The sequence below is a fragment of the Anser brachyrhynchus genome (genome assembly GCF_964034855.1).
Source record: "Anser brachyrhynchus genome assembly, chromosome: 1".
In the NCBI taxonomy this organism is placed as follows: Eukaryota; Metazoa; Chordata; class Aves; order Anseriformes; family Anatidae; genus Anser; species Anser brachyrhynchus.
Window position 1 is genome coordinate 180,043,878 of NC_137694.1, and position 15,576 is coordinate 180,059,453.

General features: G+C 36.2%; 1 protein-coding gene across 14 annotated transcripts in view; it reads left to right on the forward strand.

Annotated features, from left to right (window-relative positions):
* The window catches only part of DGKH (diacylglycerol kinase eta), a 176,990-nt gene that overhangs the window by 124,799 nt on the left and 36,615 nt on the right, over positions 1-15,576 (forward strand). For all 14 annotated transcript variants that reach the window (XM_080554954.1, XM_080554961.1, XM_080554966.1 and 11 more), the window contains 8 exons: positions 1,961-2,046; positions 3,540-3,639; positions 4,936-5,212; positions 5,720-5,848; positions 11,787-11,921; positions 13,408-13,525; positions 14,419-14,529; positions 14,680-14,776. In XM_080554954.1, coding sequence (XP_080411080.1) covers positions 1,961-2,046; positions 3,540-3,639; positions 4,936-5,212; positions 5,720-5,848; positions 11,787-11,921; positions 13,408-13,525; positions 14,419-14,529; positions 14,680-14,776 — 1,053 coding nt within the window. The remainder of the gene's footprint in view (positions 1-1,960; positions 2,047-3,539; positions 3,640-4,935; positions 5,213-5,719; positions 5,849-11,786; positions 11,922-13,407; positions 13,526-14,418; positions 14,530-14,679; positions 14,777-15,576) is intronic.

The following is a 15,576-nucleotide window of genomic DNA, read 5'->3' on the forward strand; positions in this document are numbered from 1 at the left end:
TATTTACCTTGAATTTGGAGTAAGCTTTGAGAAAAACATTTTGAAGGCAGTGATTGTTATTCTGAAAGAAAGAAACTGTTGTAAGAGAGATAGAGCTTGTACAAGTGAGTTAGATCAGGCAATACCACCTAATGTTCTCTTTGTTCTTTTGGAGAGCTTGAAATCATGTGCGACCTCAAAGAAAAGCTTGGTATGTCTTTAAAACTAGATTTGTGTTTGTACTATCTGATGAGGATTCGATTTTGAGGGAGAGCGAGATGCTTTAATCAAATTAATTGGCATAGAAAGACTGATTAAAAATGACAAAATAATATATTCCTGAGAAATTTAATGCATATCAACTTTAGCTCAAAAGTACTTGAGAAGCAATAATTAATCAGCAAGTTCGTGAATAATTTAATGATTCAGGCTGTTTTAATTGGCAGGGAGGTTATAACCTTTGACAGCTTGCTGGATATAGAGATGCAAAAAGACCGGGGTTCTACTGGCTGTGATTCTAATGTGGTTGTGGGTTGTTTACAGTGTCAGCAATGTGAATTTGAGGCTGTATCTTCTCTAGTGTTGCAAGACTCTTAACATTTACAAGTGTATCTTTATCTTGTAAAGTACAAAAAAAGAAAAAAAAATACATGTTCTCATTTGTTCTGGCTTTGAAATTATGTTTAGCCCCTCCTGAAAATAGAAGTAAATGGTTATCCAAAACCTCTTGTTGGAAGATTGGTTCTGCAATCTATTAATCTGAATTGGAGAAAGGTGTTTTCTTTTGAGTACCCTGTTTGTTTCCTATGTTAATGTTTTTTGCATAATTTATTGATTTATGATATTTCAGAAAATAATGATTAACCTTACAGTATGTAATGTATTAAAATGTGGTTCAAAAAGCAAATAAAAATATACATCCAATCCTTTTCCTTCTCTTTCCTTGAGTTTCAAGAGAATTCTTTCACTTGGTTTGGTACAGAAGACTACTGTTGTTTAAACATCAGTATATTCGTTCTTAGAGATTAGGTGTTTAGGTATTGTTTTTCCTCCCTTGATTCTACAACTAAGGCTGGTTTTCAGGAGAAAAAAAAAAAGAAAAAAAAAAAGATTGATATATCTGCCTGGTAAATATAAAAAAAGAGACGTATATCTATACATATCAAGGGCAAAAAACACACTATGAGATTTTAAGAGATTCTTAAAGGAAGCCATCAAAAGGTTTCAGAACTGGAGTTATTTGTAGCTTTAACTCTGGAATGCGGTTGGAATTTTCTCTTAAAAATGAGATCTGGATCCATGCCTATTTTGAGGCAGGATACAGTAGTGTGTGAGGATGTGATTCTGATCCATTCTGAATCTTTTCTTTAGCATTACAGAACTTAACTCTTGTGGGTGATAAGGAAAATGCACAGATTTTGTTCTCTCAAACAGTTTTGTAAAAAAATAATTAAGTATTAACCATTAAAGGATTGTCTTTGATAACATCGAACACTTTGCAGCCTTTGTCAGTAGGGCTACTGTGGGAAGTAAGTTACTATTTGACAGTAAAAAGAAAATTCAAGATTATAAGCACAGATATTTGACTTCTTCTTAGACAAGTTGCTTAGTTTCAGGGAAAAATTGCTTGTTTTGGAAAAAGGGGGAATTAAATTATAATAATATATTATGTTATAAATCTGAAAAGAAGGTAGATTGTTTCTATCTCATGGGCTATTTTTAGCCTAGAAATAAATTGCTCTTTCATCTACAGGAGAAAAAGAGTTGTCAATCAGGTTATCAGATACAGTGTTATTTTGAATATTAAAAATTTGGTATATAAAATATAGTATGCAGATAGGAGCAGCACTGCCAGCTGCTTGCCCTTGCTGTAGTTATGCCATGGAAATCCTGCTATTTTTGGAGGTGTTTTAACTCACTGGTTGGTGTTAAAATGCTGAAAAGTGTGGAAATGGAAATCTTCTTTCCTCTCTGTTTTCAGATATCTGCTTATGAGGATTCAGTTGCTGCTCATCTTGCAAAAATTCTCAATTCTGATCAGCACTCAGTTGTCATATCATCTGCCAAGTGAGTTGGTTGTTTTAATGTACAATGTATGGGATGAATCCCTGTGAAACATTACAGCCATAATAACCTTCTGTATAAGTCCAATTTTCTCATGGTTGGCCCAGCTGGTTTGGCTTAATATATGTCGATTTATATGCTTTTGAGTGGATGTTTTCTTTGCAAAAGTTCTATATGGTACAATTGTAATGGATATCTTAATACTAAACATGTCAGTGTTTAAAAATATATATATATGTAAAGTTATTTTAATACACTCAAAATCAGCATGCAGCTTAAATATGAAACTGTTACTAATTCAAATATGTGACCTACTTCATGTTACATTTTTTTTCTGTTTTGTTTTATGCATATCTGTATACTTAAGAGGACAAACAACTTCACCATTGAGAAGCAGAATTTCAAATTGGTCGCTTTGCTAGAGCTGTCTGTATCAATTCAATAAACAGTGGTCTGTATCAATTCAATAAACAGTGGTCTCAGACAACAGGGTGTTTTTTCTGCAACCTAGAACACTTAAAAATTAGAGAGAATTGCTCTACAAATCATGGATATCATCTGAAATCAGAAGTATTCTGTGTGTACTTCCTCCTAGAATCTTCAAAAATACATCTGCCATTACATTTTTTTTCCTTCTGCTTAAGTTAATAAAATTTTATTAAGTTAATTAAGTTAATAAAATTTCATTTAAAAATCATACATAGTGCATGTTGAAAATTAAACTGCAGAATTATATTATTGCTCCAAATTATAAACTGTCTGTATCTTGTTAAATCTCACTATTTAGATTATGTAAAGTAAATTTCAACCAAATGAACAGTACTAACCAATTATCCACACTGTTAGTAAGGTTGCAGTCTGTCTGCAGTGTAGGTAATAAGAACCGAGTCTGTCTCTGATTTACACAATGAAAATTCATTTCAGCCCCTGTAGTTTATGTAGACATGCCTCAGGGTCAGCTGTGGTTCACCAGCATGAGCTGGGCGGTAGGATGTGTGTGGCCATCCGTTTTCATCTCAGAAGTACTCCATTAAAGTCATTAGATTTTCTCCATGGATTCTAGGCTTCATCTTCAGATGGGAGTTTGCAAGACTGTTTGAAGTTAATAAAGTGAATGCAAGTTTGATAACAACTCTGGTATGGAAGGTTTACAAGCATGGGAATTGATAATAGTCGTGTTCATTTCAGTTCTTAGAAATAAGAAACTAACTTAAATACAATGTGTGCAAAGGCTTAAATATAAAGGGAGAAAGGTTTTGTTTTATCACTTTGATTTTGCAAGCTTTGGAGAAGAGTATCATTTACTGTGCAAGTATGAAAACAGTTCAAAACATGAATGGTGTTTAACAGTATAAACAATTATATATAAATATATAATATAAATATATAGTATAATATAAATTATATATAAATAAATCAATTGCCATAAGAATTTAATATTCAAAACATATTTATTTTATCTGATTTGATTTCTCCTCTCTTCTATTATTGCCAAGAATATTATGTGAAACTGTAAAGGACTTTGTTGCCAAAATAGGAAAGACTTACGAAAAACCAGTGGAAAATGCAGATGAAGCTGATGCCATGGCCATTAAAGTAAGACTATGACTATTCTCAGGGTTAAAGGTGTGGGTTGTTTGTTTGTTTTTGTTTGTTTAGGTTTTGTTTTCCATGGGTGTTTAATTTTCAAATGGCTTCAAGACACCCAGCTTGGCTTACATTTCAGTCAGTGACTGTAAAATTCTTCTCTTAGTGCACAGAACAGTTATTTCCAAACCATCTTTTCAATGTAAGATCTCTATAAATTTTAGTTACATTTTTTTTGCCTTCATAAAACGCACAGTAACATACATAGAGAAAAATGGAAATATTTTGCATTAGGATTCTTACTTTTTGTCTGAAGGGGATTAAGTTACCTACAGAAAAACAGTGGACTAAGAGTATGCTGGGAGAATGAAGGGAAGAGAAATTATAATGTTAAAAATAACAGATTAAGATGCAAGTTGTAGAGATCACGTTGCAAAAACATTGAAAAAGACAGAAGGGATCTGATTTGAGGCACAAAGCTTATAAGAGCTGAAAAGAAAAGAAAAAAACAAAATCACTAATAATCCCAGAGTCAGGAAATGTACTTGCCAAATGGCAATTACTTCGTGAGTCTCGTTTCTGTACTATTCTGTGTACATTTTAGAAAATGTATCTTCTTTTTCACTCTGCCAGGGCAAAACAGTATTGGTTTCCTTTCTTTTAAGCACAGCAAATTCCCTCTTTTCCAGTGTACTTACAGAGAGGTACTGCTTGGTGAGGGGTAGAGATGTTTGACAGTGTTTGCTCAGTGCCAATTCACTTGCTTTAATGTACAGGTGTGTAGCAAAACAACAACAATAACAACAACAACAACAAAAAAACAATAGTATGTATTCTCAGTCTACCTACTGGGCATGTCCCCATCATTTGTCCAAATTTGAGTACTGAACGTCCATAATTTGTTATATTGCTTGGTATGGAGAAATCTGTGGTAGTTCTGTCTGTAGTGTTGGACTTCCAAAGAGGAGTAAGATCTAATCCGCACCCTAATTAAGAGGCAGGCTGAGTTTAGCACGATGTGTTATTTTAGTCAGAGTGTAGCTTTTGTGGTTATAATTGCTGCAAACTGGCTGGGTGTTGCAGGGTCTGTCTACAAAAAATCATGCAAACTGACTCATAATTTGATATACAAAATGTCGAACCTGAGTTTGGATTTTACACAGTTATGTAGACATGTAGATACAACTTTAAATCATACCACATGGAGAATTTAGATCCGTCCCTATAACATGGTACTTAATTTCCTCAAAATGTTGACGTTCACTGCTATTTGGTGTATGTATGTTCTCTTCCACTTTGTCTTAGTGTTCAGAGTTAAATGAGAAGCTAGACCTGTTGCTCCAAGCTCTTCACACAGAAGCCCAGGCTGCTCCTATTCTCCCAGGCATCACTCCCCACATTGTGGAAGAGGAAGGAGAGGAGTTTTCAAGTGAGGAATCCTTGTCTGAAAGTAAAGAGCAATTAGCAGAGTGTGTTGCAAAGTCTTCCACCCAGAAACTCTTCAAACCAAGAGAACAGTTAATGCTCCGGGCAAACAGCTTGAAGAAGGCTGTGAGGCAGATCATTGAACAAGCAGAAAAAGGTGCGCATTCATCTTTACTGATTATGATGCTTTTTCCTCCCCTCCCCTCCCCTCCCCTCCCCTCCCCTCCCCTCCCCTCCCCTCCCCTCCCCTCCCCTCCCCTCCCCTCCCCTCCCCTCCATGAATTTTAATAATTAAACTTAATTTCTGAATTCTTACATCGATAAAATCATATGCCTATTACAAGTTGCAAAGACAAGAGATGTGTTTTGTTTTAGATGCTGATGACAATCTGTATATATGATTATATATTTGTGCGTGCGTGTGCCCATATACAAGTGTGTTTCTTTGGTAACTATTATTCTCCAAAAAATGAAAATTTCTGGCAGAAAAACATCAATAGGCAAAGGCAATTACTAGAATCTTTTCCACTAAAATGGCAATAGAACCATAGTTTTTAATATTTTAAAACTTATAGCTATGGAAAAAAGAAGCTCATATTCCATTTACTCAGATTTTCATTAAAGATCATTAACCTTTCTGTCATATTTTTTTTTAAATAAGCAGTTGTGGATGAGCAGAATGCTCATAGTGAAGAACAAGTGAACCAGTCCCCTGTAGAATATAGCAAAGAATTGGATGAATCCAAAGAAGAGGAAAAAGACGAAGATACAAAGGAATATGAGTCCCAGTCAAGTGAGTAAATTAGTAATAAAATCATTTTAAATTATGTAGTCTTCCTACAAAACCAACATAGTTGGTTGCATAATTAAAACCAGTTTGATTATTTCTATTGTTTTTATATCACTTTCTGAAAAATATCTTCTTTGTTTATAAAATGTTTCTGGTTGTTGGAACGCCTTGCATTGCATGCAGTAGGAGAATAGAACTTGTGTGAAAGCTTACAGCTATGATTGTCCTTTCTAATTGATCTGAGAGAATATTTTTCCATTAATATATTATTTGCCAGATACTGGCATGGTGTTACACTGGAAGCTAGTCGCAAACTTTTAGATTTGGATAATTAACAGTTGAAGGAAAAATGCCAGAGAAGATGAACAGTCTTTTGGAACACATTTGCAAAGCTGAAAAGGTTACTTGTTGGGGAGAGAGGTGCCTCCATTTAATCCAGTGTTTGTACTCATCTTTTTATATGAACCTGAGCCACGACTAGAACCTATAGAAGAGTGGCAATAGCATGTCTCAGTCACAGGCATTTTAGGGCATATTACAGGAATTTCTGTCAGTCATTTCTGTTGAAAGTGCTTCAAATTGTGCAAAACTGACATACTTATTCATTGTACTGACAACAAAACTGCGATTCTCAGCTGGGAACTAACCTTGAAACAGAGTTTTTTGGAACTGAGAGAATGCATATTTAAGTATTTTATGTGAAGTAGAACAGCTTAAAGCAGGAAAGAATATAATAGAAACATGGAAGCCTCCTGAGAAGTGGAAGTATGAAGGTCATTCCCTCTAGTTGTCTAATCCAAAGCAGAGATATGAAACCAAGTCTTTAACGTCCTTGGTGTGTCCAACCTTCTGGCTTGTCTGGCAAGTAATATTACAGTCACTACCTCTTCTTCATGCATCTTTTGCTCAAGATTGAACCATTAAAAAATAATAGTAGAGTTCCTGCATTCATTCAGTTTCAATTAGAAAACTAAAAAAAAAAGGATAACATGGAACACTGTTCCTGTTGTGTTTGTTGAGCAGCTCCAGGCACCAAGGCTAGGATGGTTACGGATGTTAAAAGGTAGTTTAAATTATAACAAGTGAAGAATTTAATTTCATTTTTATTAAATGACTTATTACTGTCTGGATCCTCCTTCAGAGGAGCAGACGTAAATAGTTCAGCAATACCCATTACGAAATACTTTCAGAAATTAACTAAGTTAAGTCATTTAGAAATGGACTGGCCAAAGAATCAGGAAAATGAAGAAAAATAGCCCGATCTTATTAATCTTTCTAGGTAGCCTGTGTTATCATCTTTAAGTACCTACACTTTTGCAACTTTCACAGCTTCTTCCATAGGCAGAGGACCACTGTCAAAGAAGGGCTTTTACAAGTACCTCAGTGACAAAAGGAAGACTGTTGGAAATGTGGACCCTCTCCTGAAGGAAACAGGGGACCTGGTTACCCAAGACACTGAAAAGGCCGAGGCACTGAATCCTTTCTTTGCCTCAGCCTTTACCAGCAAGACTGGCCTTCAGGAATTGCAGGTCCCAAAGGCCTGGCTGAAAGGCTGGGGCAAGGAAGATGTGCCTTTGGTGGAAGAGGATTGGGTCAGAGAATACTTGAGCAAACCGAACGTTCGCAAGTCCATGGGCCCTGATGGGATGCACCCAGAGATGCTGAGGGAGCTAGCAGATGGGATTATGAGGCAACTCTCTATAGTCTTTGCTCAATTATGGCAAACGGGAGAAGTGCCTGAAGACTGAAGGAAAGTAAATGTCACTCCTATCTTCAAAAAGGGAAAGAAGTTTCCATCTGAACATCAGGAAGCACTTCTTTACTGTATTGGTGATGGAGCAGTGGCACAGGTTGCCCAAAGAGGTTGTGGAGCCTCCCTCCTTGGAGATCTTCAAAAGCCACTTGGACATGATCCTCAGCAACCTGCTCTAGCTGTCCCTGCTTGAGCAGGGGGGTTGGACCAGAAGACCTCCAAAGGTCCCTTCCAACCTTAACCATTCAGTGATTGTGTGGAAGTTACTAGGGCTCCTTTTCATTTAAAAAAAAACCCTTGGGTCCTCATTCCCAAACCAAGTTGTTAGTCCAGCTAGTTCCTTGTGGCTATTGGCTGCTGTATAGCAAGTCACTATACCAAGCTATGCTTGCTTTCCAAGCTGGACAGCCCCTTACCTGCTCTGTCCGTGTTCAAATGAACTGTATCAGCTATTCATGCCCAGGTGTTCCTGCTTTCTGGTAGGAGCATCATGTGTCCTCACCGTGGGGCTTTGTAGGTGATTTTCAAAAAAGGAAGACAGCATTTATGTGTGCGTAGCCCATGCTGGGTTTTAAATTGCAATTCAAAGTAACCCACGTGTATTATTTTATGTACAATTATCAATAATTGTACAAAGCAATTGGAATATTGAGTGATCTGAGTCCAAAACAACTTTCTTGGAAGGCAGCATTTTCATAAAAGTAATAGCCTATTTTGTTGCATAGAGTTTGGTTGCTGTGTGTGAAATAGTTTTTACAGAATAGTATTTTCACTTATCTCCTGAAATAGAATAGTAATAATTCCCACATTCAAATGATAGGGAAAAAAATCTCTCTTTCATGTTTCATTTACAAAATCTGCCAACGAGTGACTGCAGTGAAAGAAGAAAGAGCAATTTGTCTGTGATGCCTCTTCTTCTGCTTGGTTTTGGCATCTAGCAGAACCACCCAGAGGTTGTATTTGGAAGTTGCCCATCACTAATTTCAATACTGCTTTTTGTGTTCGTGTACCAAGGTTATTCAAGAGTCTCAAGCTGCATAATAATTTCAGGAAACCTGTTTTTTGCTAGGGATGGAAAATTCAGTCTGCCACATTACCAAAGTGGGCAGTGTCGCACTGCATGTGAGGTTTCAGGAGAGAACCTGAGAGTCATGGAGAAGCAGTGCCAGCTGGTGTACAGCAAAAGTCAACCTGTAGATATTTAGTGAGCAAATTCCTGTGGCAAAATAAGCTGCCAGCAAAGTTATCTGGAATTTACCTCTCTTTCTATTGCTCAAAGCCACACCAAATTGCCAAGATGTGTTGTCTTCCTGAGGCTCTGCACTGAAGCTGGTGCCTGTGTCCATAGCTCCTACCTTAGAAATGCATCATTAGTTCCTTGGGGCTTCTGTTGATTCAAAATCTCATATTTCCTTATCTCCAGGAATGGATTTTAGACTTTGTCCAATGGTTGTCTCTTCATAGTTCTCTTTCCTCTAACCTTTGTTATAGAAATCAGTGTGTGTTGGTTGTCCAGTTTCAGCAGCAGCTCACAGAGGATGCTGGCGCTAAGGATAATCTGGTCCTACTGCCATTAATGTAAAATAAAATAAAAATATATGTTTGTACATACATTTATATAAATATATATAAAAAAAAGTTTCTTGTGATACAACTTCTGTGCTTATTGGGGAGGTGTGTTATACTTCATACATCTGAAATGTGTGAAATAAAGTGTATATTAATGCTGTCAATGGGAAATAGGTGTTTAGGGAGAAAGCATGAAACATGAATTCAATTATCCACAATGAAACATCAGTTTTACTCATTAGGGCTCTGTTGTTTTTATCGGAGCATGAACAGCAAAAGTTTATCTTTATTGCAGTTATCCCCATGAGTCTGATCTGTCAAATAAAGAGCAGCTGCTCTGTTGATTTTCCTATTTAATATAACCGCTTTGTTCCCAAGTACAGATAGAACAGTCTGTATGAATAACATTGTGAATTTTTCAGTAGCATTATGAAAAATTGAAGTTAATTGTGTTCTGAATATTATATTTTATCCTCTGAGATTACATTCATCAAATGACCAGAAATAATATTTTTCCATATGTTAATTACCTTCATCTAAATATTTAATAACTCTGGTTAGAGCTAACTAGCCATTTTAATTTATTTTTTTAACATTATATTACAGTGTTTTATCTTGCCCATATACAAATAGTTGTGCTATATTGTTATCATGCAATACTACAGCATTTTGTGATAATCACTAAGGCTAGTTTAAAGGTGTTAAGGTCAGAAGGCACTGTTAGACCCCTTGGTCAGACCTATATAAAACAACCCAAAATATTTTACCTACTCATCTCAGTCCTGCGTCTAATAATTTCTGCTTGCAAGTCATCCAGAAAGATGTGTAATCTTATTCCTGAGATACAAGAAAATGAAGAATTTACCATTTCATTGACTGTTCCATGCTAGATAACCTTTATTTAAAAAAAAAAAAAAAAAAGAAAAAAAAATGAATGGCCAAATTATGGCCTGAACTGATTTGAATATAATTTATAACCCCTGGTTCATGTCATTACCTTTGTCTTTAGATTTTCCTGAAGTGAATTTTCTTTCTATTGATATACAGAATACTTACATTACTCTCAGGCTGAGTTATCATGATTGACATAAGCTGATCTGTCCCCCTTCTGTCACAAAGAAAAAGGTTATATATTTCCCCTTCACACCACTTCCTGGTGGCAATTTTGGGGCTAGTCCTAATCTTTTCTTTTTTGCTGAATTAGTTTTCAGGTGTTGAGAGGAAAATTTCAGATCACCTTGAAATCATTTCATTTTTTGAGTGGTTTCAGCTGGTCAATGTTGAAGTTGTCCTAAGTTGAAGTATTTTTATGTGTGAGATAATTTGGAGCAGAAGTAGACAAGGAATATCCGCCTATGATCACCTTGTGTGCAAAAGCTTTCTGCATGCCCATGGAAATGCTGTGGCAAAGTGTTCAATGATACGCAAACTCTCTTCCCTGGGGCACCAGATTCTGTGGATGGGGCTGACTTTCATGAAGATTAACTTCCCCAGGCTGGAGTAGGCACTGGGATATTCTGTCAGTCAGTATGAAACTGGAAAGCACCTGAAGTCAGCCCTCTGAAAAGCCTGTCCTTTTCCATTACCTACAGAGGCAGCCCCTGGGGATAACTGGCCTCACCAAGCTAGTATTTCCTTTTTGTCAATATCTTCTCTTGCCCCTTGTCTTCCCCCTTCTTTTTCCTGAGCTGTTACCTGCCTTTGTCACCAACAACTTGATCAGCTACTAAATTTTGCGGTGTGTCTTAAGGTTTTATTGATCCATATTCTGTAGAATTTTAACAAATAAGTTATTTCTATTATTTTGGGAATTCCTGCTTTTTGTGAAAAGGAAAAGATGATGGTAAACTGATCTCCCCCATGATCTCTCTAACTACAGAAGACAAAAATGTCTGAACATGGCTTTCCCTTCCCTTGCAGTTTTCAATTTGGCTGTAGATAAAGATGTCAGAGTTGACTGATGTTTTTGGAAACCTGATGCAGGCAGAGTGTCAATTTTAGTTGCTTAAAGCAAATAGTTGGCTGTTGATCGGGTGGCCTAATTTGGGCCTTTGAATAGTACAACTATTCATATTAAAATTGTTATAAATAATAATGAACTCTATAATATATCTTATATACCTATATTACACCTAAGTATATATACCTAGGTATATATAATTAAATATGTTGAAATTAAGTTTAAATTCATATTAATTTATTTACATTTATCCTTTATTAATAATTGTTTTTCTTTTTTTTTCTCAAGTCTACATTTTTGTGAAACCTGGTGTTAGGTTTATCAGAAACTTACTGCAGTATTAAATACTATTGCATTTTAAGGTGAATATAATTTATTTTCTTGCTAGTGTCATGAAGCATAAGTTAAGAAATCCTCACACTAAATGCCATGCACACTCACTCATTTTTATTTGTGCTTGTCACTTAACTTTATTTCTGAGTTTTCTTTCCTGTGTTTAGAAGGAAAAGTATATTGTGAGGGGAAGGACATTTCTCACTAAAGGGTAACAGATTAAACTAATGAGTTTGAAATATTTTCAGGACTTTAAAAAAATATGTGTATTTGGTATTGCCATAATAGCTCTAACTAGTGCTCTTACTTTTATGTCTTCTGCACAGTTAAAACTGCACCAAGATCTCCAGATCGACGTACAAGTCGAGGTATTCATTCCCAGACAGGCTCATTCTCTGCTCCAGCTTTGGCTGCCAGTAAAGAAAACCTCCCTGTGCTTAACACTAGGATTATCTGCCCAGGTAATTATGATTTTGAAATTCGCCGTTCCTTACACTATGTTAATAGTTCCCCTTCTTACTGTCAAATAACAATTTTTACATCATGCCAGGGGCTCTACCTGGAAATGCCACAGAAAGTTCCAAACTTGTCTAAACTGATACACTCATCTTTGTGTTGGATCATATAGTAGGAAGTGCAAAGTAATGTAAAATATTCCTGATCGTTTGGCACAGCACCAGATATAGCAAGTGTTGCGTTTGATTCTGGAGGATGAAAAACAAAATTCAGAATCTTCTATCATTCCTCCTAACCAGTGGACAGAACCACGTAAGGATCAACCTTCTGGATAAGAGATGTCTATAGATAGCTCTCAGGAAATGTATAACTGAAACTACACAAAGCTGCTGTGTGGTGAAAACAGTGGAAAAAAATTTCTTCCTATCCAGATGCAATTAATATTAGGGGACTCCAGTAAAGCACCGTTTTAATTAACTTAATTGGTATAGTTAAAACATAATGGAACTGAACTTACATTTTTCTTTAGGTCAATTCAGGTGAAAGCTTGTAGAAAGTACTTCTCTTTGTTTACATGCGTTACACAGTGTTTTGTGTCATGAATTCCATATTAGTCAAAGTAGGCATGGCAAGGCTGTGACCACTCCACTAATTAAATTAAGTCAATCAAAGTATGACTTTTCCAGTTCTGAAAATGATAAGTGTATTTCTTACCATGCCAGTTACCTTCCTTAAGCTATCAGTTATTTTCATGTTACTCATTCTGTTTTCTTTACATTTTTCAGTCTCCTTTGGACCAGGCCTACCCAACTGCAATTTGTTCTCTAGTTTGTTTGTTTGTTTTGTTTTGTTTTTTACATTCCTGCCTTGTTCTATGCTTTTTTTTTTCTGTCTGCTTTTCTCCTAATCTTGTCTTGATATCTGTCCTTTCCTCATTTCTTCTGAAGACATTAATTCTTCAAGAGCCTTCCACTCAGCTGGTACTTACCAAGCTGAATATTTAAGCATTCACTGAAGGATAGTTGGCTAGTTGCAGAACCAGCCACATGACTGTCGATCTTATGACAGTTGTCTTCTAAAGGGCAAGACCAGAAGAAAATTATGATCAGATTGGTGATGAAGATTAGACGGAGTAAAAAGCTCTAATAATGTTTCTGAATATCGGATAACTCATTTGGTTATCGTTTGCCAGCCAGTGAAATTCGGCCTGAAATCTTGAATTTTCTTCTTTTTCTTTTTATGGTGGTGATACCTGAAAATTTAGCCACCACACTTCAGCATACCTGTCTTTCTGTTCAAGAGAGCCAGAGACCTGAAAAGACAAACAGCATGGGTAAAAGTTGAGATTGAAACTCAGTCCCTCCATACATGGATTTGATTAATATTTTCTCTCTCAAAATTTTGTGGTTTATATTATGACAATATATGTTTCTCTGTTTAACAAACCAAAATTGTTTATTTTTTCTTATTTGTTTGTTTTCTTTTTATCAGGTTTAAGGGCTGGCCTAGCTGCTTCTATTGCAGGAAGTTCAATTATTAGTAAAATGTTGCTAGCAAACATCGATCCATTTGGTGCTACACCATTTATTGACCCGGATCCAGATTCACTGTAAGATTTTTCTTTTTTTTCAAATTTGTTGTTTTGCTTTAGTTTGCTTTACTTAATCCTTTTAAGCTTGTCGTATTTCCTTTTCATTATAAAATTCTGTTTTGCAATTATTTTTCAGTAGATTTCAAGGTCTGAAAACACGTTGGATTGTGCCATTTTAGAATAAGCCCTTAGTTATTATTAGTGCAGAATTGTCTTGCAAGCAGCAGAAACAATGGAAGACATCTGCTCACTTATTCCTTGCACCCTGGCTGTGAGAAGACAAGGAGAGCAGTACATCAGAACTGGGTTTTCCTGCCTGAACTGCTGGTCTGAACACAAGCTAAGCTGCCAGCAATATGTTGAAGTGGGGTATTGAAGTGGAGGACAGCAAAGAGTGTCCTCCTAAGGACTGGGACAGTGAAGTGGAAAATTTGTGTCCTAAGTTGTCTCTGCATCCTAGGGTGTAGCAGTGACAGAGTCTTATGGATATCATCTGTCTTGTAGGCTGTAGCCCTATATGGAAGCCCTAAAACAAAGCACTGCTGTGCTAACAGCATCAGCCAAACATCCAGCGCCAGCGTGCCTAAATGTATCCCGCTTTGGTGCTGCTGTCTCAGCTGTGCCAAGGGCAGCTCTTGCCTTGTATGCCACTGTTATTTTGGGTATGGTGGAGATAGTGGGGTATGTTAGAGTTTCTTCTTTGTCCTATGGGAAGCTGCTTGCACTTGCTAAGGAGACAACAGCCAATCTGTCTCTTCAACTACCATTAGATTTCCTCAGGGAGGCTCAGAGGAACCATCTTGTGATGTCTTGCTGATGTATCTGCTCTGAGACCAACCACAATCTTGGTCAAAGTTCTGTGTGTCCAGGAACTGTAAAAATGTGCACCTAATTATCTCTTCTTCTAACAGGGAGGGATATTCAGAAAAATGTGTCATGAACAACTATTTTGGAATTGGGTTAGATGCAAAAATTTCACTTGAATTTAATAACAAGCGAGAAGAGCACCCTGAAAAGTGCAGGTAATTGTCAGTGACAGAGCCAAGACATTTCCATAAGTTTTATTTTCCTTATGTCTTTATTTGAAGTTCTTCACTTTTTCTTTTTCCTATAAATGCAAAACATAATAATATGTATTTCAGTATGTGAATCTGTTTTTCTTCTATTTTCAGAAGTCGGACAAAAAACATGATGTGGTATGGAGTTCTTGGCACAAAAGAGCTGCTGCAGAGAACTTACAAGAACTTAGAACAAAAAGTTCAACTTGAGGTAATTTTTATTCATGGGTAGAATGACGTTTTTTGCTTCCGCATTATGTAGTGAAGAATTCAGTGTTCCTCTTGAAACCTTTCAGAGTTCTTGTGTCAGCCTAAGCTGATAAAATCCTGTCCTCATATGCACTGTCTAAGAATGTGTTATGTAAGAGGTGATTTCCCAAGTGATTTCTTGGAGAAAATATCAGTATTTAAATATCCCAAAATATCAGGTTTCCCATTTCTTGTAATTGCTGTTTTGTTCTGTTTTATTAAAAAAATAATAGTATAGAAAATATATAAAAGATATTCTTAATGTCTATTACATTAAATTGGGAGACCGGGTTTTAAGGATAATAACAGAAATATACTTACACTAAACAGGAGGAAAGGGATAAGGAGTCTTAATCCTTCAGGTTCACTTTAAACTTTCTGACAGCTTGATTACACATATAAAGAGAGCACACAGATGGTCTTACAAAAAAAAAAATCCTGACAAGAGGAGAGATTCTGAGTGTACATCACAAGAAGCTTAGCTACACCTACAGAGACTTTCTCAAATAGGTGTTCAAGAAAGTCACACAGAGAAACCAAAGTATTACCACAGCAACAACAAATGCAATCAATGGTAATTATCTGAACATAAAGAGTTTTTTTCTTTTAAGCTCTAGCACCAAATCTGAGTCGTCTTCACAATACTAGGAACTTAAAGGAGATGATATAAATGGTTACCAAATGCAGAAAAAGACTATGGGATGGTTACAGCTGTGCTCACCTGAAGAATATCTAGGCTGGAGTTTGAAAGAGAACCTAAAT